General features: G+C 35.5%; 1 protein-coding gene across 1 annotated transcript in view; it reads left to right on the forward strand.

Annotated features, from left to right (window-relative positions):
* Positions 1-24,325, forward strand: part of UBE2R2 (ubiquitin conjugating enzyme E2 R2) — a 145,809-nt gene that overhangs the window by 82,386 nt on the left and 39,098 nt on the right. The window contains exon 2 of the mRNA XM_069087973.1: positions 14,683-14,769. Within this exon, the coding sequence (XP_068944074.1) occupies positions 14,683-14,769 (87 nt within the window). The remainder of the gene's footprint in view (positions 1-14,682; positions 14,770-24,325) is intronic.

The raw sequence follows: 24,325 nt of genomic DNA on the forward strand, positions 1-24,325 counted from the left end.
TGCTTGTAAAAATTCTTTCCCAGTTTTCTGCTTCCCTCCTAATCTTGATAGCATTGGCTTTATAAATATTTGTTTTCTTATAAAAATATTTTTCAGTTGTTTTGTAATCCATCATCTTCTGTTTATAGATGAATTGGTTCTCTTCCCTCATCTTTTAAAAGAAAGAAACTGATGAAATAGAAGGAATGTATTCAATACAAATTATCCATAATTGAAATTTTCTTTCTTTTATTCAACTAGCTGTACTGGTTCTTACATTGCTTTCTTTCCTATTTAATCTTCTCTTTAACATTCAGCCTTTGAAATTGAAGTTTGTTTTGCTTCAGATGATTGTGTGTGTGTGATGGAGTGTGTGTATGTTTAACTATCCTTTGTCTGGTCCAGATAATAGTGGAGTTAAATTGATGCTTTCTTCCCCATCCCTTCCTTCCTGTTTGTATACTCTTCTTGAGCAACCAAGTGGTAAGTTCCAAGGTCTTTCTCATTTCTTTTCTCATTGTTTCCTTTTCCCTTTTATTTCCTCACAAGATCATCAACATGGAACAAAACTTTTCCTGTTCCCTCTTACTCTGTTTTTGCTCTGTGACCCTAACAAACATCAGGATGGTAGAAGTTAAGTTCTTTTTATATCTAGTAGCTGGTATACTACCTAATAGGTGCTTCACAAATGCTTGTTGATTAAGATAAATTCTTTATATAAAAATTGTTATTAGGTGCAAAATTGGCTTAAAGAAGGGGGAGGGGGAAGTGCCCCAGTGATTGTTTGCAGTCTGTTTTAAAGCAAAGAATAGGACTTGATTAAGATAGAAAAATTTGGCCGCTGTTCAAATCAATGCTTTGATATTTTTTTCTGTGAACCAGTATTATGGTGAAAGATGAAACAATGGAAAATTCTATGCCGAAAGGATTGGTTAATGTATTTTTTAAGGCAAGTATGTCTCATATAGCTTAGAAGCAGGATAAAGCTACTTGTTATAGGTGGGAGAGCATGTCAAAAAAATCTGACTTTTTTAAGGTAGCAAAGTGACCAAGAATTTGACCTATAATCCTCTGCTTTCTACAGGGAAATTTGCAATGAGAAAAAGGCAGCAAAACAGACATCTTTGGATCAGTTTCTCAATTGTCATCCAGTAGTTATAATTCTTCTCATAGAAGTCCTGCTGTATTTCATGACCTTGATGAAGGTGTTCCTTTATCTGCTAATTTGTTGCAGTAAAAATAAAGCAAGAATTTTGAAGAAGTAAGATAAGAACATGATACTATGTCATTAAGTACCATTTTATGTGACTAGTTACTATTTTGCCCTATTTAATAATTTTATATATACCCATTAAAATGATTTCCCATTTAGAAAGTTTACATTGTTCAGGCATATCTCTTCTCACTTTTAAATTTTATGTGGTAATCTTATTATCAATAAAACAAATAATGATTATAATTAAAATCTTGCATTTAATAAGACAGCCAAATATGTTAAATAGACAGTCAGCAAGGTAAAAAGTTGATACCTCAGTATACTTCTTTTCCAAGTCTGTTTGAAGTTCCATCTTTGACTTTCTGATTGTATGCACTCCATAGTATATGGTTCTCATTGTTTATTTCACTTGACAACGCTTCATAATAGGTTTTTCCATAATGTCTTAGATTCATATTTATCATTTTTTGGTAACAAATATACCATATTTATAACAGATATATAAATATGTAAGAAATATATATATATAAATTTATACAAATATACCATATATAACAAATATACCATAATTAAGCCAATTTTTAGATTTCTGGGTTTTTTTTTATTATAAAAAGCTTAAAATATTTTAATAGAGGTATTCTTTTCTCTTTTAAATGATATTTTCTGGGCTATATTCCCTAGAGTCACTGGGTCAAAAAGTATGATCGGTTTTGTGACTCTTATTAATACATACTGCTTTTCAGTGTTTTCATTGATTTCTAAACCCTCTATAAAAATAATAAAGTATCTTTCTCAACTACATTTAATTGTATCTATTAGGGTATGGAGAAGATAATCCTAGTGGGTTTACGATGGTACCTTAAGTTTATTTTGACTGTGTTTTTGTTTGCCAGGACATATGAGCATTTTTTCGTGTAATTATTGATAGTCACCATTTCTTCCTTGCCTGTTTAAAAAAAACAACAATCCTAAGAACTTGGATGCTGTGTAATTTTGATGACCCAAATCCTCCCAGAGAGGAATGGAGAAAATGTGCACCGTATTTTTATCCTGAAATGGTAGGGGGACTGAGAGTGTGAAATATTGTGTATGTTTTAGGCATTATCATGTATTTATTGGTTTTACTGAACAGCTATTTTTCTCTTTACTTTTTGGTAAAAGGAATGGCTTGCTGGTTAGGGGAAGGAGGAGAGTTATAGTTATAAAAGGAAATGATGTAAAAACAAAGTATCAATAAATTGAGTGAGAAGAGTGTAGAGTAGTGTATAAAGAAATGATCTTAGAGCCAGATTCAAGAACTTAGGTACAAAGTCCTTTGATACATATTGGCTGTGTAACACGGCAGATCACTTAACTTCTTGTGTTCTAGGCCCTCTAGAATACTGTGAGGTATAAGGGATGAACCTGCAGTGGTAGAAGGGAGTTCTTTACTGGAGATTCCCTATACCAAGGAAAGCATAGGTATAGTCCCAAGCCTTATCAATAAAAATAAAACTTTAAAGAAAATGGTCCTTTAATATAAATTTCTAACATTACCTCATTGGGAAACAGATATTTTTTATGTCTGACCCTTGTCTGATGATATTTACTAGATTATTTCCCCCTCCCCCCCCTACCCCTCCCCTTGGGGGGCATGGATAGAGAGGACCTTCAGTCTGCTAGGGTTGTTTGTTTTGTTTTGTAAGCCACTCTCTGTTCCCAGGTGATTCTTTAACTCTTTAGGATGCTGAGCTGGTACTTCTTCTTTCTCTCCCCCCTCTCCATATACATACACATGGTAATTTTTGCCTCAAGTTGTTCCTTTTCTAAAAATTTTGGATAAATTGCTTTCTTTTGTACAAAATCTTTAATTTTGTATGATCAGATCCATTATTTTTTTCCTTCAATAATTTCTTCCATTTGTTTGAGAAAAGTATTCCTTCTTTGTAGAGCTGAAGCACATTTTTCTTTTTTTAATGAATTAATTTTTTTTTAATATGTAGACCACTGGAGGAGTTTATTGTGATATGAACTCAATCTGCTTTTCACCACACAGTTAATATGGGAAGGATGTGTGATACCAAATGATGAGACCTTCCACTTAGCATGCCCTAATTAATGTTAAGGTAGGGGGGATGGCTGGGTGGTGCAGTGAAGAGAGCACAGGCCCTGGAGTCAAGGACCTGAGTTCAAATGTGGCCTCAGACACTTAACACACACACACACACACACACACACACACACACACACACACACCCCTAGCTGTGTGACCTTGAGCAAGTCACTTAACCTCAATTGCCCTACCTTCTCCCCTCCAAACAAAGCAAAAAAAAAAAAAACAACCAAACAAACCAAGAAAAGAAAAAAAAGAAAAGGAAGTAACCGGAGGTACGTAAAGGACAAAGTGACTTGGCCAGGGCCACATAGGCTTTCTCCTTAAACAAGGATTTGAACCCAGTCCCCATGATGATTCCAAGCCAAGCACTCTTTCACCAGATTCCCTCTAAATATAGGCTATACCCTTGGTTTTTGAAGGGATCTTGAGGTGAGGCTGAGTCGTCTTCTGTTTTGCCCAGTGGCTACTCAGAGGCCGTTTTCTCTACTGATAGCAATTTACCAGCTTCATTCCCATACTGGTGCTGAAATTAGTGCTAATGATAATACTGGATTAATTTAGTAGCCCTACTAAGCTCTATCCTCACCACATATCAAGCGATTAGAAGTGTGTACCGCCGGCTACGATAATTCATAACCATTTGTATAAAATGTTGGACATCAGATCTCCTATATATTTGACTTAATAATTTCCGCCTCTTACCACCTTTGCTAGGGAAATACAGAGTTGAATCTTTAGAATGTCAAGGCTATGTAAATTAAAGCAAATTCTTTCTTAGGTGTCACTTTTTGAGAACCTTTTCATAAGCTTCTAGGTTGTAGGAATGATTATTGTAGCTTTTATTTAATAAAGGAATAAGTAGAAATTAGAGAACCTATGAACTTTCCTTGGGAATGTAAAGGCAGTTTCCTGTTTACATGAAGCTGATTTAGATATGTTCCTTTAATATGTATTTGGGAACAGCTGCTCTAGCTAGGTAACTTAGTTGCGGTGGGAACTCCCTTTCCTCCATGAAGTGAAATTTCCCTCCCTCTTCCCTTTCTTTTTTTGGAGGTGCTGCCAAGGACTGCTCTCCAGTTTTATTCCTGTTTCTGATCCAGAGTAGGGTCTTAGTAGAATTTATCTGAGGAAAGGAAGAATTTTTAAAAAACCTACATTTTTGAAAAAGTACCTTTGACTTCCGTTATAACATGTAGTCTTGTCTCTGCCTCATCTTGGGCCCCATTCTGCTCTTCGCCTCTAGCTCTGATGGAATTTCTGTAGTAGTCTGGCATTTCCTCTGAAATCTAGGTGGCTTGCATTTCAGTTCTTTGTGTACCCAGATATCCCTACTATAGTGACAAGTATTTGTGACTGTCTTTACCTCGGTGTGTCTTGAGTGTGGGGGGAGGGGGGGAGGGGGAAGCTCTTCACTTTTCTTTAGAAGCGCTCTTCGCTCCCTTCTACACACAGCTGCTGTATCCCAACCCCTGAGAATATTCTGTTCAGCGCCTCAGTAGCTTCCAGACCTGTTGTGTTCCAGACCGCGGTATACTTCCTAACTTCTTACTAGTAGCTTCATTCTTTCTGTAGGAGTTCAAGGACAGTTTGTGCCATATATCAAGTTGAAAATGAACATGCATTCCCATAGAAACTTTGCTTCTATTATAGTTGATAATACAGAATTGTGCTTCAGGTACATTATGGTTTATATTAATTTTCGTTAACTAGACTGGCAGCTATTCATAAAATTGCTTCTTTGGGGGGAAAGTTTTCAATTTATAATGCTGTTTCTATGCAGAAAAAAGGTTCAAACCACTAACCAATAAATGAATGTTAAGTCAAAGCAGACTTCTTTTGTTGAGGCAGGGCAAAGGTCAAGCCAAGACACATTTATTAAGTGCGTTCTGTATGCCAGGCACTGTGCTAAGTGCTGGAGATTTAAAGAAGGGCAATGACAAAAATAATACCTGCTTTTAAGGCATTTGCAATCTAAGATGGGGGACATAACATTAGTTTATTAGGAAGGCAGTGTGGTATGGAGGAAAGAGCACTTTCAGAGAACCTGGGCTCATCTCACTGCTTTAAAAAAAATATTGAAGGAAATTCTAAGATTCAATTAGAAGTTATTGAAAATAAATAATGTAGTCTCTCCCCAAAGTTCATGAACTCTGGCCATGAACCTGAGGTTAGATATCAAGACTGAAGCAGACTAGAATTCTGCTAAGAGAATGGGTTGTTCACTTATTATTTTGATTCTAGTGGAATTTAACATAGATTGGGACAGATTTGAAGACAACAATTTAGTCTCAAATGGTCCCAAGGTATTTGATTGAGAGGGGACTGTCTGTCATTCTGGGGACTGAGGAAAACCTGGGTTGGCTTGAGTTTGGGTCTCAGTTTATTGCCTTGTATTTCTAAGCAGACTGAATTGATATGCAGATTCTGGCCTATGGGAGAGAATTTTTTGACCTGAAAGTAACCTTACTACTAAATGTAACCTTGAGAGTAGAATTCTTCACGTAGGTGTAGAGCTAGATCGTCTAAGTTGAGTTTTGTGTCCATATCATTGTTACGTTTTCAGAGGACATTTTAAGTGTAAATTCCTGTGGGACAAAATGTATAACCTATTCAGGGAGAGAAAAACAAACTGTACATAGACAAATGAAATAATGATAATTATATAAATGAAATTAATAAACTTAAATATAATTAAATTAGTGGATCTGTGTTCTCATCTGTGTCGGCATTCCCTCAAATAATACAGATTGTAACATCTGTCTTCTTATCCTATGTGATTCTTGTACATACTTTCCATAGAACACCTATACCAAAATAGCATTTGATTGTCCATCTATATTATTCCTTGATCTCATATATAATTGGCCTTACTACCTTTTCTGTTCAGGCATTTCCTTAGCAATATCTGCATATAAAACGTCATCGTTAATACTGCAGACTACTTACAGCCAGATTGACTCTTTGTCACCTTTTGGATTACTTGAAGTTCTGAGTCTTTGGAGGTTGTGGTGTTCCATTTAAGGGCACACACACATTAATAGTGTAACATTATTGTTAATTAGATTGATTTTTATTTCAGGAAACATTTGGAATCATTGTATGTGCTCCATTATTTCCTAAATGCTTGCTAACTATTCCCTGACAGTTATGGGCCCAGTATAGATAGATCAATCTTGACTTTGGTGAATTGTTCATCCAAGTCATATGTCATACCTCAGGAAACAAGTTTTTCATTGATCCATTTTGTTAATGTGTGGATCATTAAGTTATTTTCTTTTGACTAGTTAGACTATTAAGTAAGCCTCATAGTCTATGTGAGAAACACGCTTGTGGGGATCACAGGACTTCCCAGGCAAAGTCAGCGAGTTAGCCCAAATGAGCTTCCACTGTTTACTGTTTCCCACATCACATACCCTCAGGAAGATCCATGTGATAGACCCATTCTCACTGAAAGAACTCAGAAACAGAGTGGACCCAGGAAGGTGTTTATTGGGCTTCTAGGAGGAAGTGGGTGTGGTGCTTACTAGGGACAGGTACACTGATAGAGAAGCTGGAGTGAAGTTAAAACTGTCCTACCTTTCCTGCCAGAGTTAGGGTTGTTTACATTCTTCATTACCCTACATTCCCTCCTTGTGCAGATTATGTAGGCATGGTAGTGAGGAGTGAAAGGGGCATGACCCCCTCAGGTTTGAACCTGTTGTCCCATCTCAGCCTTTGTCTTGGTAAAATAAGATCTCCCAATAACATCTGTGGGAGCAAAACAAGATACCAATATCTCATTTTACAGTCTATAATAACGAAAACTTCAGAGTAATAAAGTGGTATTTTAATAATTATTGCTATGGTAACAAAATTCTAGTAATAGTTCAAAGTACTAAGTGATTCTAACCAAAAGTATGATGTAGAAAAAAGGGGTAAGCTGTAAGAAAAAGTGATAAGAAAAGGTCTGGTGGAGAAAGTTGAACTCGACCTGGATCTTGATTTGCATTAGAGGTAAAGGAGAAGGTGAATATTCCTGTTTGGGGAAAGAACACAGGACCCAGAAATCTACTGGGTTTTCTCAGTTGTCCCTAGACATAATTCCAAGTTTCTTCATAGTATAGAGCCAGCCATTTCATCCTTTGGACACAGCATACCATTATCATTATTTAGTACGCTCCAGATGAACTGGACTGCTTGGAGATGAGGCAGTAGATTGTCAGATGTCTACAGTTACCCCTTGTCTTCATGGGTTCACAAGTTCACATTAGCCTAGTTCCTTTGGGTTCTGCAGCTAATCTGATCTATCCCCAGTCGTCCTAATTCAAGTGTTGTGATTTTTTCCACCCTAAAGAGGTATTTAATGAAAAACGAAGACAAAAGAAACAAAAAATTGACATGGACAAGTATAGAAATATATACATTTTGAGAGTTTATTTGACCAGATTTAAGGGCTAGTCATAAATGACAATGGGAGAGCCACCTGATGAAGTCACTGTTTTGGGAAGTGATATGAATTGGAAGAGGGAGTAGTGACAGAATTTAGAACCTGGATATTTGGGTCAGCCTTTAATCTTGTATAAGAATAATTTGCCTCTGAGGCAGAGTCAAGATAGCAGCTTGAGAGGAAATATATAGCCTAGATTCCCACTTATCTGACTGGATTCTAATTAGGAAAGCCCTTCAAAAAAGTCACAGTGGTTCATTTTTCCAGGTAAGGCAGCTTAGGGAGACAGAGACATCAGTGGGCACTGGGGAAAGGATCTGACTGTTATAATCAGCAGCTGTGGAGTATTCAGTCACTGAGGTACTGAATAAGAGTGGAGACCAGGCAGAAGGGCAGAAATAGGTACCAGGGGATCTCTGAATTAGCTCTGGGTTTAGGAATTGATGCTCTTTGGCAGCTTGTCATCCACTACCCAATTCCAGTCACAGGTACAGGGCAGAGAATAGCTGTGTACTGAAAAAGGAACAAGTTTCAGAAATGTAGTTGTGGGACTTTGATCCCAGGAGCAGAGAAGCTACTTAGTTCCAGCCTTTAGCTCAGCATGCAACTTTGCAATGGAATAACTAGAGCAGGAGTCCCACATCAAAAGGGGAGCGGGCAGTTCAGTCGCTCTGAACTTGCAGAACCTCCCAGCAGACTAATAATGATGGCTTCCAGCAGCAACTAACTGGAACTCCCAACCAAGGGCAAGTCAGTAGACCCTCACCTGGATCAGGAACTTGGAGAGCTCAGGTGATGAGGGCAGTGAATAGACATTGCCCTATATCATTCTTCTTTGGGAGTATAAGAAAGCTTGTAGGCCTCTAGCCTGATCTATGACAGCAAACCAGAAAATAAAAGGATAGACACTTTGGCCATACAGCTTCCCTTGAAGTGTGTGCAGAGCCCAGCACTAATGTAAAGTCCAAAGTTAGGAAGTAGGTTGGTAGAATGAGCAAACAAAAAAAGAATCTCACCATAAAAAGTTATTATGGTGATAAGGAACTTACAAGAAACAAATACTATGTATTATGTATATGTATAGCTATAGAAAAGCATCTAAACTTTATTGTGGCCTTGGGGGGAGGAGGAAAAAAGAACAGAGTAAAATTCACAGTAGAGAACAAAAGAAAACTCACAAAGAAGCAAAGAAAAGATGGATAATTCTCAACATGAGTATTATTTATCATATAGGCTTTCTTGAAATGAAAATTTGTTATATTTTGAATCTTCATGTTCTGCTACGCACAGGACATGCTCTTTTTTTTTCTTTGTAGCTTTGTATTTCAGTTTATGATATGTTTTTGTTTCTTCTCTCTATTCTGTATTTGTGTTCTGGTGTTTGAATCTAAAATAAAATTTTGAAAACAAAAAAAGAAAACAGAAGAGAAGGACTTAGAAACATCTACAAGCAAAGCCTCAAAGAATCATGCAGCTTATAATAGTGGATGTTTTTTTTTTTTTAAAGCAATTGGGGTTAAGTAACTTGCTCAAGGTTACACGGCCAGGTGTTTCTGGGTGGGTGCTAAGTGTCTGAGCCCGGGATTCGATCTCCAGGTCTTCTCAACACTGGAGCCGGTGCTCTTACTCGCTGTGCTACCTGGCCTCCCCCTAATAGTGGATGTTTTTAAAAAGAATTAATTGTTTGACTAGTATGTTCTCCTTTCTTGACCTTGTGAACATGGTTGATAAAACAAAAGAAATATAATCTATATTAATAATAGTGGATTTTTTTTTCTACTCCTTTTACTTCCAGGATCAAATATAAGTTTTCCTGCTTGCCATTAAGGACCTTTACAGCCTGTCTCCAACCTACTTTTCCAGTCTTATTATGCAGTATTCTCCTTTACTCATGACTGTTTAGATGAATTCAGCCATTAGTGCATAGTAGGCACTTAATAATTGCTTGTTGAGGGGCGGCTAGGTGGCACAGTGAATAGAGCACCAGCCCTGGAGTCAGGAGTACCTGAGTTCAAATCTGGCCTCAGACACTTAACACAAAAAAACTAGCCGTGTGACCTTGGGCGAGTCACTTAACCCCAATTGCCCTCCGAAAAGCAAAAAAAAAAAATTTGCTTGTTGATTTATGGGACTGTTGCACATTCTCCCAGCTATAGCTCCCAGTCATTTAAATGACCAGGAGCAATGGCTAGAGACTTGTGACAATTACTTCAAAACCCAGTCTTTAAAAAAAGACTTTTTTTTGAGGGGGGAGATATAAAGTAATTTCAGTGATAGTTTGGGGGGATATCTGGTTGATTCATGAACTGAGATTATTTAGCCTAGAAAAGAAAAAGCTGAAGTGTGACTGATGCCGAGTTTTTCTGTTTTTATCTTTAATCTGCTTCCACCCATTGTTCCTAATGCTGCCCTCTAGTGCCCAACTGAATTAGTAATAATTGTTCTTATGATAGCCTTTCAGATAGTTGAAAACACTTATATATTCTTATATAAAGTATACTAATCCTTCCATTTCTCCCCATATGGTATATTTTAAGGTCCTATGTTCATCTCTTTTTCCAGAATATTCTTCAGATTGTCAGTGTTCTTCCTAAAATTTAACAGTCGATACTGAATTGACTATTCCAGTTGTGGTTTAATTAGGGCAGAGACAAATGAAACTGGAATCTCCTTTGTTCCACGCCGTTACTATTAATGCAGCTTAAGGTTGCACAAATTGTTGTTCAGTTGTACTTAGCCTGGCTTAAATTTGTGCAGACTTTTCGAACCTGGGGGTAAGACTTTACATTTATCCCTAATGCATATCATAGCAAATTCAGCTCATCTTTCTGTCTTGTCAGTATTCTGAGTCATTCAGCTTGTTAGTTATCTTCCCCACTTATTGTTGCCTACAAATTTGATAAACACGCCATCTCTGTTTCCACCCATGTCATTACTAAAAACATTGAGCAATATAGGACCAGAGAGAGATGGCAATCTGGTTCTTTGTGATCACATCTTTCTTTTCAAGATATTTACAAACCATCCTATTGTACAATTTTATCAAGAATTGAACTTAGGTTTACTGGCCTATATTTTACACGTTCAAGTTTTTTCTCTTTTCTGAAATTTGGAGCAGTTTTGCCTTTCTTTTATACTATGGCAACTCCCCATTCTCCATAATCTTTTATCAGACTGACAGTTGCTTAGTAATTACATTTGCCAGTTCTTTTATTACCCAAGGATTTAGAAAACTGATTGTAAATGTAGGAAACTCATATAGTAGCTAATAAATATATTCATAAAAAGGCTTTGTACACTCTTTGTACCTTTTAAGTTTTCCTTTTACTTCTAATTTCTTCATGCACATTCTTTTCTCCCACAATTCTAGGAATTTGTTGGGTGTCCTGAACGTCTCAGCTTAGAAGTCAGTCATTTCACTCAATTTCTGTTCCTTCGTGTTCTCTTTTGGACTGTCATGAAGATGCCCAGAATCATAAAAATCACTGTCGAGTGACCAGAGTAAAAATTTTAAGTGTTCAGACTTTAAAATGGAAGGATATCTGGGGTATACAGCAAGGTACAACTTGGGAGAACAATATCAATATGTCTTATATGGTGAAGAAATTACCTAAATTTAGCCAAAAAATCTTGTTTGCTTTCCTTGGCAAATCCCATCTACGATCTTGTTTTTAATACTCTGTAGGAAATACTTGCCTTTGATTTTGCGATCTTATTTCTACCATGACAAATCTGAAGTAATAATTATAGAAACACTCCTGAATTATGATTACTTAATGTTTTTCCCAGACTACTTTGGATTTTTTTTTAGCAACAGAAGGTAAGCATATCTGGACTGCAAGGTAAAAAAAATGGTTGACAGATGTTTGACTACTGTAGCTACCAGTTTCTTATTGTTTTTTTTTTCCCCTCGGGAAAGCAGTATTTGCTAGGTAATTTTGGTACTTTTAGGTACATATTTACATATAGTTATGTACATTGCATCATTAGGATTAAAACAAATATAGTATAAAACAAACTTTTCTTTTTGCTATTTCTATGATATTCTTGCTAATTGGGCACATTGAATTTTAGTCCTAAATCTTTTTTTCCACACTTGTGGACTTAAATTGAGTCTTCTGTTAACTATCCCATGATGTTTAATTTCAAAATTCATATAATACAAACCCAAAATATTACACATATTTTCAAGAATGTCCTGTGTCAAAATTACATTGGTAGCCAGATTTATTTCATACTGTTTTCTAGGACTCCAAAACATAAAAACAATGCATTTCTGTCAGGAACCCATAAATCATGTGTAGGAAAGGTTAGCTGGGAACACTGTTCATCATTTAGGAAAAAAAAGACAGACTTGAGACTTAAAATTTTTTTTTAATGATTTTCATATCACTTTTGCCTTCTAAATAACTGCCTATTATTGAACCTTCCTTTCTGACAAATAAGTACTGTTAATGTCACTTCACCACCACCCCCCCGCCCTGATCCCAACACATTGACTATGTTTGAAAATGTTTGCTTTGTATTGCATCTATATTGTACTGCCTGTCTGCTAAAGGTAAGAAACCATTTTTTGCTATCAGTTCTCCAAGCTAAAAGTGATCATTGTGTTGTGCTGATCCTAATTCTGAAGTCTTTCAATTGTATTTTACTTGTTTGTTGTCATTATGTGAAACGTTCTAATTTCTGCTTTATTTGCTTTACATCAGTTCATACACATTTTCTCAAGTTTCTTTGACTTGTTCATACTAGTTTTTATTATAGTACAGTTCTGCTACATTCTTATAATACAATTTGTTCAGCTGTTCTTCAGTTGATGGTCACCTACCTTCTCTTCCAGTTCTTTGGAAGTTATAAATCTTTTGGTTTTTTTGAATGCTTTGCCTCTAAAGTACAGTAGATGTTTTCCTTGAATATCAAACAACTAGTCATTCTACACACTTAATTGTTTTATAGCTTAGACAAACTTTCAGATCTCATTACTTTGGAAATCAATCTCATCACTTCAATTATATTTTCTTTAAAGTTCATTATTCTGTCTTAGCTTGGCTGCCTTGTTTGTTCCTTTAGCTGAATGATACATATGAGTGAACCTTTACTAGATCTCTCTGATGTTCTGTGGTAATCTTTGGCATCTCTATGGCCATTCACTTTAACTTCTGATCACTTTGTCTTTTCATCATTATTGAATAAGCAAATGCCTTTAGGCACTGGCATATAAGTCCAGTTTTGTGATTATAGATAATTTAGAGAGAATAATGGAGCTTTTTAGTATCCCGTAAGGGACTGGTAAGACTTTGTGGTTGGCACCTGTTCTCTTGGAACTTCCAAAGTTAGAGTAAAGAGGTTAGAGATTTCCCTCAAGATTGAGGCAGCCTTGACATCTTTCCCCATTCCCATGTGCTATATCCAAATTTGTCTTCCTTTCCATCTGGGTTTAGATACATATATTCTCCATATGGGTCTTCTGGTACTTACTGTCTAACATGTAATTGGGACCATATGTCTAACCATCATCTTCTGTGAGTTATAAATGTGTACAGCATGTAATCTTTTATGGCCTCAACCATTTTCTAGATCTCTTTTGTAAAGTGGTAACTAATCTTTTGATTACTTGAAGTGAGGTAGCTGTTCGCTGATCTACCATCTTATGTTTTCCTGAGATATCATAATTTCATTGTAAGACTCTGTCTCTTTGCTCATGTTCCTTTCATCAAATTGGACTCAAACCTTTTAATCTATTGCTTTGTCCATTCTGTTTTTGGGATACCCTCCTCAACTGCCTTTTAAGAGTTTTTAGATTTTTCTGCCCTCAGAGATGTACAGGTGATATGTGAAACATACATGAAATAAAATATGAAATAAAACCTATTAGGCATGCTGTAAAAAGGAAAGGAAAACTCTCCTTCTTTTCAACTACAAGTGCTTCTCAGAAGTTTTATTGCCTTCCCTTTATTCTGAATACTGGAAATCCAGGCTGATATATTCATAGGCAGAAAGGTGATATAGTGAATAGAATGCAGGGCTTGGAGTCAGGAAGACCTGACTTCAAATTCTGTCTTGGACACTGATTAACTTTGTGACCTTGGGCAAGTCACTTAACCTCTGCCTCACTTTCCACATCTGCAAAAATGGAGATGATAATTACAGCCTAATATCCTAGGGTTATTGTCAGGATAAAATGAGATACTATTTAAAGTGCTTTGCAAATGTTAAAGCTCCATATAAATGCTAGATTTATTAATATTACAATACTCAAAGCCTACTTTTCATAGAATGCTAATGAATTGTATTTCTAAAATTCCTCTTAAATATAAAAATATAACAGATGTGTTTTTCTTTCCACAACCTATTATTATACTTATCTTTAAGTAGTAAAAAGAGTACTGTCTTTTAACTACATTGATATGTGCTTCTGAAATGACTATCTCTAGGTTCTTTATTTGGAATTAATCATAGTGTTCATTTAGAAAAAAATAGTAATAGATTTAGTGTAATAATCTAATATTACTGTGTATTTTGTCACAGCAGTTTGCAAAGTAATACCACATCTAATTTCATCTAAATCATTACAAAAAATCCTGTAAGGTAAACTGTAGGAATTGTCATTGTTATACAGTTGAGGAAATTGAGGATCAGAGAGGTTAAATTGTCTAAAGATAAAGCTAAGAAATGGCAACTCGAGTTTTCTCATATTCCTAAAGTTCATTTTTAAAAAATAATAACTGGCGTGATGATTTTAACAAGTATCTGGAAATACTTGAAAAGGATTTAAATTAGAAATACTTCTTCTGGCACTTGGGGCAAGTCTGAATTGGAATTTTTGAATCATATTGTAGCTTAATGAATGGAAATCTTGTACTGTGATCAAATAAGAGCAAACTGTCTTACTGGGCATTAGTGGAATTAGTTAAGGAAATAAATACCAAGGTCTTATAATTTGTTTGCATTTTTTGTCTTTTCTAGGCTCATATTAAATTTCCTATTGACTATCCATATTCACCACCTACCTTCAGATTCCTGACCAAAATGTGGCACCCTAACATTTATGAGGTAAGTACCTGATACCACAAGTTTCTTTTTTCCTATTTTATTTTAACTTCTAAGTGGCCTTAGGTTGTGATAGTTATTGATAGTTCTTCATAAGAGCTGTCATATTAAAAAGTCAATAGACTTAGTAAAAACCCAGAAATGAAGGTTATATTTTCAGAGTTCATTGAGTGTTCTGTTACGAATTTATCTTTTTAAAATTTTGCTTTTTAGCATTTTTTTCCTTCAGTATATAAACACATGTTTTAGCAATTAAACTTTTACTTAAAAAGCCATATAAATGCATTTTTATACTTATCTTCTTACCTCACAGTGAAGCAAGGGTGAACCTGTGACTATGGTCTGAGATTTAGTTTTTTGGGGGAAAACTTCCTAGCCCATTTGGACTGGTCTCCTTTAAGGAGCAATTGAGAGACTCTTTTGCAGTAAATACAAGAGGTTCTTTGGGATTGTCAATTTACAATAGAAAATGAATGTCTCTTTTCTAAGGGTGGTATATGAAGCACTAAAAAATTCTTTTTGTTGCCAACATTTACCATTCTTTAACATCTTAGAGATAGATACTAGGTCACATAATGTATCCTAGGCCAGATGAACAAATCAAATGCAAGGGCATTTAATTGAATTGAACAGAAAAATTTTCTCTCAGTTATACCCCTACCAGGGTCTGCAAACTGAAGTTTGATAGATAATTTGTCATAAATATTGAGGAAGACAGTCTGGTTCATGTACATACTAGATAATTTTGAGCTTCTCTACTAGTGCCAAGATCCTATGAATTTATCTCCAAAATTTCTTCCAGCTCCAATTCTGCTTTGTAGATTTGAAAATACCTTTGCAGGGGTGGCTAGGTGGTACAATGAATAGAGCACCGGCCCTGGAGTCAGGAGGACCTGATTTCAAATTCAGTCTCAGATACTTTAATACTTGCTAGCTATGTGACCTTGGGCAAGTCACTTAACCCCAATTGCCCTGCCCTCCCACCTCCAAAAAGAAAAAAAAAAGAAAAGTACCTTTACTACAAATACTGTTATTTATTATTCCTGTCCACTTTTTTATTGATACATTTTGTTTTGATACAGTATACTTTTTTGACTGACCAAACAAGGTGCTATCACAAAATACATTCTTCAGAAACAGTTTAGCAAAACCACCAGATTGAACGATTGCAGTAATAAAATGGTCAGTTTTAACTTTTGTAGTTAAAAGATAAAGATGGTTAAGAGAAAAGGATGTGTGCTTTAACTTGAGGAATTTAGTGCTGACATTGTGTATTGAATTTGTCCTGAGTTTTGTTGACTTTCTTTGCAGAATTATCATCATTGTACTGTTGTTTTTTGGATCCAGCTTTGTTTTTTATTTTTATTAATTTTTAAAAATTTAACTTTTTAACAAAAATCTCTTTTCTTCTCCTCCTAGCCTCTTCCCCCAAGGGGGGGAAGGAAAAGTCTCTTGTAATAAATATTCATAGTCAAGCAAAATTTTTTTTTCTCATATTACCTTTTTGTCAGGCAGTTTCATCATATCCTGCATTCTTTCTTTATATCTTAGTTTTTTTAATTGTTGCTTTTATTTTTAACTTTGTTGTCATTTCCCAATCTTTCCTAACCCTACAGAACTCTTATCTTGTAACAAAGAAGTACAATTAAACAAAACAGAAGGACTCTCCCTGATCATTCCTGAATATGCCTAATTCTGCACTCTTTGGCAGGACTTGAGTTCAAACCTCTCTTTTTACTTAATGAGAGTTACTTTTGTTTGTCTGGGTTGGGGTTCATAGTTTTTCATAGAGGTTCCGTAGTGGTCATCAATTTTAAAACTGTTATTGATACTATTCTGAAGAAACTTGAGACCCAGAGAGGTTAAGTGAATTGACCAAGGTCAGGGCTAGAATTTGAACTCATGTCTTTAAACTCTAAATCTAGTGTTTTATTTATTTAAGCGAATATTTAATGAGGGAATTTTAATGGGAAATTTAAATAAACGTTTACGAAGCACTGTCTTCTCTGTTTTTTGCCAAGAATATTGCTTCTGATCAATCTTCTGATTATATCCTCCTTAATTTTTTTTGCAAATGAATTTCTCCTTTAAATGCATTGTTACCCTTGGGTTACACCTCTTGCTGTTTGGCAAGGAAATCAAAGTGTTTGTTGGTTAGGGTGATTTCTGGACCTTTTTTGACCTTTAAATGTATCTGAAGAAAGCTAATTTATGTTTCTTTATTTTGTCCCTTTTTCATTCTTCAGAGCTGATAGATTTTAAAAACATTTTTATTAATATTATGTTTCTTACATTACCATAGTATCCCATATAACCTTCCTCTTTTTATTTAGAGAGGGGGAAAATCAACACAACTTGATAGACATGTTGAAAAAATTTGAAACCATGTGCATTGTGTAACGGTTGTGGATCTCCTACTTACACAAAAGGGCAGATTTGGAGTGGCTTCATATCTCTTCATTAAAGTTCTATTTGATCTTTATCATTTTATTACATTTATTTTTTATTTTTTGTTGTCATTCTTTCCATTTACATTATCGGTAGTTACTATGTGTATTATTTTCTTGTATCTGTTCATTCTGCATCACCTCATATAATTCTTTTCATGTTTCTTTGTATTCATTTCACCCTTGCTGTTTCTCAGTTGATGGACATTTATTTTGTTTCCATTTCTTATCTGTCACATAAAAGCACTGCTATAAATGTTTTGTTAGAGTATATGGGGATTTTTTTCTTATCGATAGTTTTCTTTCGGTTTTAGCCTAGTAATAGAGTCTCAGATTCAAAGGATATGGATATTTTAGTTACTTTATTTGCATGATTCTGAATTGCTTCCCAAAAGAGTTGTACCACTTCACAGCTCTACCAATAATGTATAGTGTGCCTATCTTTCCATAACCCCTCTAACATTGTTGCTTTACTGGGGGGGGGGGGAAGGGGAGGAGAGGTATTTACAGGGTATGAATTTACAGGATGTAAAATCTCAGAATTGTTTTGCTTTTCATTGCCCTTATTATTAGTGATTTAGAGTATTTTCTCATGTGGTTGTGGATGTTTTCCCGTTCTCTTGAAAATTATTCATATTCTTTGGTTATTTATTGGAGAATGACTTTTAGTCATATGTGTGTATGTGTATAATATACACATGTGTATGTTTATATGTATGTGTAAAACCGATCCTTTATGAAGATTTTTTTCCAGTTTGACCACTCCCTTCTTATTCTAGATTCATTAGTATTGTCTGTGCAGAAATTCAGTTTCAAGTAATAAAAAATCTTTTGTAATTGTTTCTATCTTTTGTTTGATTAAGAATGCATTTCTAACCCATAGCTGTAAGAGTCATGATCTGTTACTGTTTTTTACAATATGATCTTTAATATTAAGGTCATTTATCCACTTAAAATATATTATGTAGTGTGGTGTAAGGTGTGTTGATCTAAAGCCTAATTTCTGCCAGACTGCTTTCCAGTTTCCTGGCAGTTTTTATCAAATAGTAAGGTTTTCCCCTGGGTAATTTGTTTTTCACTTTATTAAACACTATTTTTTTTGTCAACAGATTATTTAAATAGTTTCTGTCAGAGCTGTTATAATTGTAATTAGTTCCTTTTCATTTCTCCCTCCCTCTCTTTTCTCCCCTTGCCCTCTCATTGAGAAAGGTAAGTAATTTTATATAGGTTATACACATGTAGTCATTCAAAACAAAAATTCCATGTTAGTCATGTTGTGAAAGAAAATATAGACAACAAAACTGAAGAAAAATAAAGAAAAAGTATACTTCAATCTGCCCATCAGTTCTCTCCTGGAGATGGGAGTTATAATAATTCCTCCGAATTGTCTTGTACCGTTGTATTGATGAGAAAAGCTAATTCACATTCATAGTTGATCATCAACAGTATTGCGGTTACTATTTACAATGTTCTCCTGATTCTGCTAATTTCACTTTGCAACGGTTCATGTAAATTTAGGTTTTCTGAGACCATCCTGCTTGTCATTTCTTATAGCATAATAGTATTCCATCATAATCATATATAACAACATGTTCGGTCCTTCCCCCATTGATGAGCATGCCCTCAATTTCCAATTTTTTGCCACCATTAAAAGAGCTGGTATGAAAAAATATATATTTACATATAAGTCCTTTTCCTTTTTGTTTTTTATCTCTTTGGGATATAGACTTAGGTCAAAGGGTATGCATGGTTTTATAGCCCTTTAAGCATAGTTCCAAATTGCTCTCCAGAATGGTTGAATCAGCATACAATTTCACCAATAATGTATCAGTGTTTTAATTTCACTACACCCTTGCCAACATTTGTCAGTTTCCTTTTCTGTCATATTAGCCAATCTGACAGGCATGGGGTGGTAGTTCAGAGTTATTTTTGGGCAAGTGGAAGCTAATAACTTTGAGATATCAAGAAACAATAAAACAAAACCCAGAAGAATGAAAAAAAATGGAAGAAAATGTGAAAATGTTGCATTTCTCTAATAAAAAATTTAGTGCATTTTTTCATAGGACTTTGGATAGCTTTGATTACCTCATTTAAAAACTGCCTACTCATATCCTTTGATGATTTATCAGTTGAGGAATGGCTCTTATTTCTATAAATTTGACTCAGTTCTATATATATTTGAGAAATGAGGTCTTTATAAAAAAAAACTTGCTGCAAAATTTGTTTCCTAGTTACGATTATGTATTTCCCTTCCTTCTGTCAGTTCCCTCTCCTCTTCCCTTTTCTTACCCCTTTGCCTACTAAGTTCCTATATGGTAAGATAGATTTTTATACCCAACTAAGTATGTTTGTTATTCTCTTTGAGTCATTTCTGATGAGAGTAAGGTTCATGCACTCTCCTTTACTTCCCTCATCTTTTCCTCCACTGTTAAAGCTCTTTCATGTCTCTTTTATATCATATAATTTACCTCATTCTACCTCTCCCTTTCCCCTTCTCCCAGTGTATTCTTCCTTCTTACTCTTTAATTTTACTTTTTTAAGATAATCAGTCTCTCATATTCAGCTCATTCATGTGCTTTCCTTCTAACTACCCTAATAATGAGAAAGTTTTTAGGAGTTATAAGTGTTGTTTTTTGCCATGTAGGAATATAAACAGTTTAACCTTATTGAATCCCTTATGGTTTCTCTTTCTTGTTTACCTTTCTATGCTTTTCTTCAATCTTGTATTTAAAAGATTTTCCTATTCAACTCTGGTCTTTTCATCAGGAATGCGTGAAAGTCATTTATTTCATTGAATGTCAGTTTTTTCCCCCCTAAAGGATTATATTAAGTTTTACTGGGTAAGTGATCGTTGGTTCTAATTCTAGCTAGTTTGCCCTCCAGAATATCACATTCAAAGCCCTTCAGTTCTTTAATGTAGAAATTGCTAAGTCTTGTGTTATCCTGACCATGGCTCTCCAATATAGGAATTATTTCTTTTTGACTGCTTGCAATATTTTCTCCTTGACCTGGGAGTTCTGGAATTTTGGCTATAATATTCCTGGGAGTTTTCCTTTTGGAATTTCTTTCAGGAAGTGATTGGTGGATTCTTTTAGTTCAATTTCTATTTTACTGTTTGGTTCTAGAATATCCAGTCAGTTTTCCTTGATGATATCTTGAAAGATGATGTCTAGGCTATTTTTTTGCTCACGACTTTCAGGTAGTCCAGTAATTCTTAAATTATTTTTTCTAGATATATTTTCCAGTGAGATATTTTACATTTTCTGATATTTTTTCATTTTCTTGGTCTCATAAAGTCATTAGCCTCCATTTTCTCCTTTCTAATTTTTTTTTTAAAGCAATCGGGGTTAAGTAACTTGTTCAAGGTTACACGGCCAGTTATTTTGTGTGGGTGTTAAGTATCTGATCCTGGAACCAGTCCCAGGTCTCCCAACTCTGGGGCTAGCGCTCTTACTCAGTGTGCCACCTGGCCGCCCCTCCATTCTAATTTTTAAGTAATCCTTTTCTTCAGTGAGTTTTTATGCCTCCTTTTCCATTTGTCCAGTTCTGCTTAAGGAGTTCTTCTCTTCAGTAAATTTTTGGGTATCTTTTTCCATTTGGCCTGGTCTGCTTTTTTTCCCCTCCAGTTATTTTTTTTTTTGAGGGCAGTTGGGGTTAAGTGACTTGCTCAAAGTCACATGACTAGTAAGTGTGTCAAGTGTCTGAGGTCAGATTTGAATTCAGGTCCTCCTGACTCCAGGGCTGTTGCTCTATTCACTGTGCCACCTAGCCTCCCCTCCAGTTACTTTTTGTGCCTCAGCTGTTGACTCTTTTCATGATTTTTTTTATCACTCATTTCTCTTCCCAATTTTCCCCTATCTCTCTTACTTGATTTTTAAAAGACTTTTTGAGCTTTTCCATGGCCTGAGAGCAATTCATATTTTTCTTTGAGACTTTGGATATAGCAGTTTTGACTTGGTTGTCTTCTGAATTTGTGCTTTGAGCTTCCCTGTCACTTTATTAACTTTCTGTAGTCAGGATCTTTTTCTCTTGTTTGTTCATTTTTCCAGCCTATTTCTTGACTCAGCTTTGTGCTTAAGTGGGGCTCTGATTGCAGAGTGGAGGAGGAACTGTCCCAAGCTGCTTTGTGTGTGTGCCGCTGTTTTTAGAGAGAATTCTGGGGACCTTAAGTTTTCAGTTCTTCAAAGGTGGCGTGATACAGAGAAATGTGTATTGTGACTCTTCTGGCCGGTGCTGTGGTCTGTGAGTGACCACAAGCACTCTTTTCCAGCCTGGAACTATGACCGAGCTCCTGAATCCCTTGTAGGCATAAGCTCTGGTGTGCTAATGCTGCCTCTAACCCTGGACTGAGATGTAGGGTTGTGACCCAGCTCCAAGTATGGGCAGTGCAGCAATCCTGCCCCAGGTGCCAGCAAAAGGGTCCCTGTAAACTTCTTGTCATCTGTGCGCGGAGAGGCCCAGAACTGCATCTGCCACAGTGGCTTCAGTCAGCACCCCCGAGGCCTGTGATTGGTTTGCAGGTTGCATCCTGCACCACTACACGCCACCCTCACTCCAGTGCAACGGATCTTTTTTGTTAACTTAAGTTGTTTTGGACTGGAAACTTGTTTCATCCTATCCTTTTGTGTGTTCTGACGTTCCAAAATTTGTTTTGAGGTATTATTTAAAACTACTTGGAGGGGTTTTTGCAAAGAGCTCAGGAGAATCCCTGCCTTTTCTCTGCCATCTTGGCTCTGCCCCTTACCAGGCATTTCTTTTCTGTTATTGCTAATTTCATCTTTTGTAATGTGAATTGTTTGCCCCATCTCGTACCTTCTACTCTCTTCTTGAAGAAAGCATTAGTAGTATAATTTATGAAGCTTTTCAGTAGCCTTTCAAACCTTTGGCTTCTTTGATTTCTTAATTGTGAAACATCCTTTTCCATATATTTTGCTGCTTACTTTTTTCCTACCTTCCTCCTTGAAGTCAACAAGCAATGTGTGACGTATTGTACATGGAATCAAAAGACCAAGGTTCATATCCTGATTCTTCATTTCTATCCATGAGAGTTTAGGCAAATTATCTTGCTGAATTTCATACCCTTCCCCACCAAAAAAAATTTTATTGATCTTTTTTTCTTAACAACTTCCTCCTCCTACCCCAAAAACCTTCCTTGTAACAAAGTAGTATTGTTGGGCAAAACAAATCACCACATTGACCTTGTCTGACTACATTCCTAGTTCCTCAGCTCAAAAGAAGGGGCAGTTAAGTTTTACCATCATTCCTCTTTCAGTGTTGTTTCCTTTTACATCACAGTGGTCATTATATACATTGTTCTTTTGTTTCTACTTTATTTGGCATCCACTTATGTCTGTTACCATGATTCTCTGTATTCTTCATATATATATAATTTCTTATGGTATAATATTATTTTAATGCACCGCTTCTTTATTTGTATGCAGTTGAGGTACATGACCACTTTTCTTATAGTTTGTTACTACTACAAAAATGTTTATGTAAGTAAAAGGAATTATTCTATCTCCATCTCACACTTCTCTCTGTCTGCCTGTCTGTCTATGATGTTTCTCTCTATCTCTGCCTTGGGCTGTATGCCTATTTGTGGTATCTCTGGGTTAAATGGTTTGTCAAATGTAGTTACATTTCTGGCATAATTCCAGGTTATTTTCTAGAGCATCCAGACCACCTCATGACTCCATTAACGGTGTCATAGACCCTCTAGCATTTTCCCTTTTCATATTTTGTTCTCTTGCTAATCTGATGAGTTTGAGATAAAACCTTGAAATTGTTTTAATTTGTATTTCTCTTTTAAGTTGCATTTTGGACTCTTGTCTCTGTCCCTGTGCACTGACTCTCCCCAGGCCCTCAATGCTCTGACTCCCTTTACCTATTGGTTTATCTCAAGACTTAGGCTTAAATCCCATCTTTTTCAGGAAGTCTTACCCAATCTCCCCTAGCTGTTCTAGCGTCTTCCCTTTTATATTTACCTTATTGTCTCCCCCATTAGAATGTGCTCTGGAGAAGCTGTTTTTGTCTTTCTTTTGTTTTTCTCTGACATTTACCACAGTGCCTAGCATATGCATGTGCTTAATAAATCCTTGTTGACTTACTGGTTATTGTTTGCATTTATTCTTTTGGAAACTATTCCTATCTTTTGCTCATTTATTGGGAATAGCCATGTTTCATATTTGTGTCAGTTCCCCACATATCTATGATATTAGATCCTTATCAGATATTTTTTCCCAGGTTACTTTAATTATAATTATACTGCACTGATTTTCATGCAAAAGCTCTGACAAAATTAAAATTGTATCTTTCATTTTTTTATGATCACTTCTAACATTTATCATTCGTTTAGTTAATAATTTTCTTCCTGGACATGTTACATAAGATACCTGCCTCACTTCTCTTCTAATTTTTTTTATGAAGTGACCTTTTTATATTTAGATAACCTATCTGTCAGAAAGCTTATTGTGTCCTATATAGTCCTATTAAAAAAAAAAAAGGTGTTGGACTACACTTAATTTCTAACAAACAGTTTCTTATTTTCCCAGGTCTTTCAAATAAGGAGTCCTTACAGCACTAGTTTTCTGTTCTTGGCTATGTGGAACTCTTTTGGAAACATAATTTTCCTTATCAGTAAAATGAGAGTGTTGATGCATTCTTAGGTGCCTTTCATATCTAAATCCTGTGTGATACAAATACTTTGATAGACATTTTTATTTTATTTGCCACACATACTCTGATGAAAGTAATTTAGATGTTATTTGAATTTTATGGATAGTAACTCCATCAGAACGGATGATTTAGAATTGGACCTTAGGGATCACTTGGCCCAGCTAGTTCCTTCTCTACCTGAGAAAACTGCAGACCGAGTTCATTGGCCAGTGTTGTTATACTACTTACTCAAGTATTTTTCTTTTAAAAAAAAAACATAATATTATTTTATTTTCCCCAATTACCTGTAAAGATAGTTTTCAACATCCATTTTTCATAAGATTTTGAGTTCCAAATTTTTTTCCCTCCCCTCCCCAAGATAGCAAGTGATCTAATATAGGTTATACATGTGCTAAACACATTTCTGCATTAGTCATGTTGTAAAATAAGAAACAAAT

This window comes from Petaurus breviceps, unplaced genomic scaffold, assembly GCF_028583685.1.
Source record: "Petaurus breviceps papuanus isolate PSGF00001 unplaced genomic scaffold, PetGlider_PUasm1.0 183, whole genome shotgun sequence".
Lineage (NCBI taxonomy): Eukaryota > Metazoa > Chordata > Mammalia > Diprotodontia > Petauridae > Petaurus > Petaurus breviceps.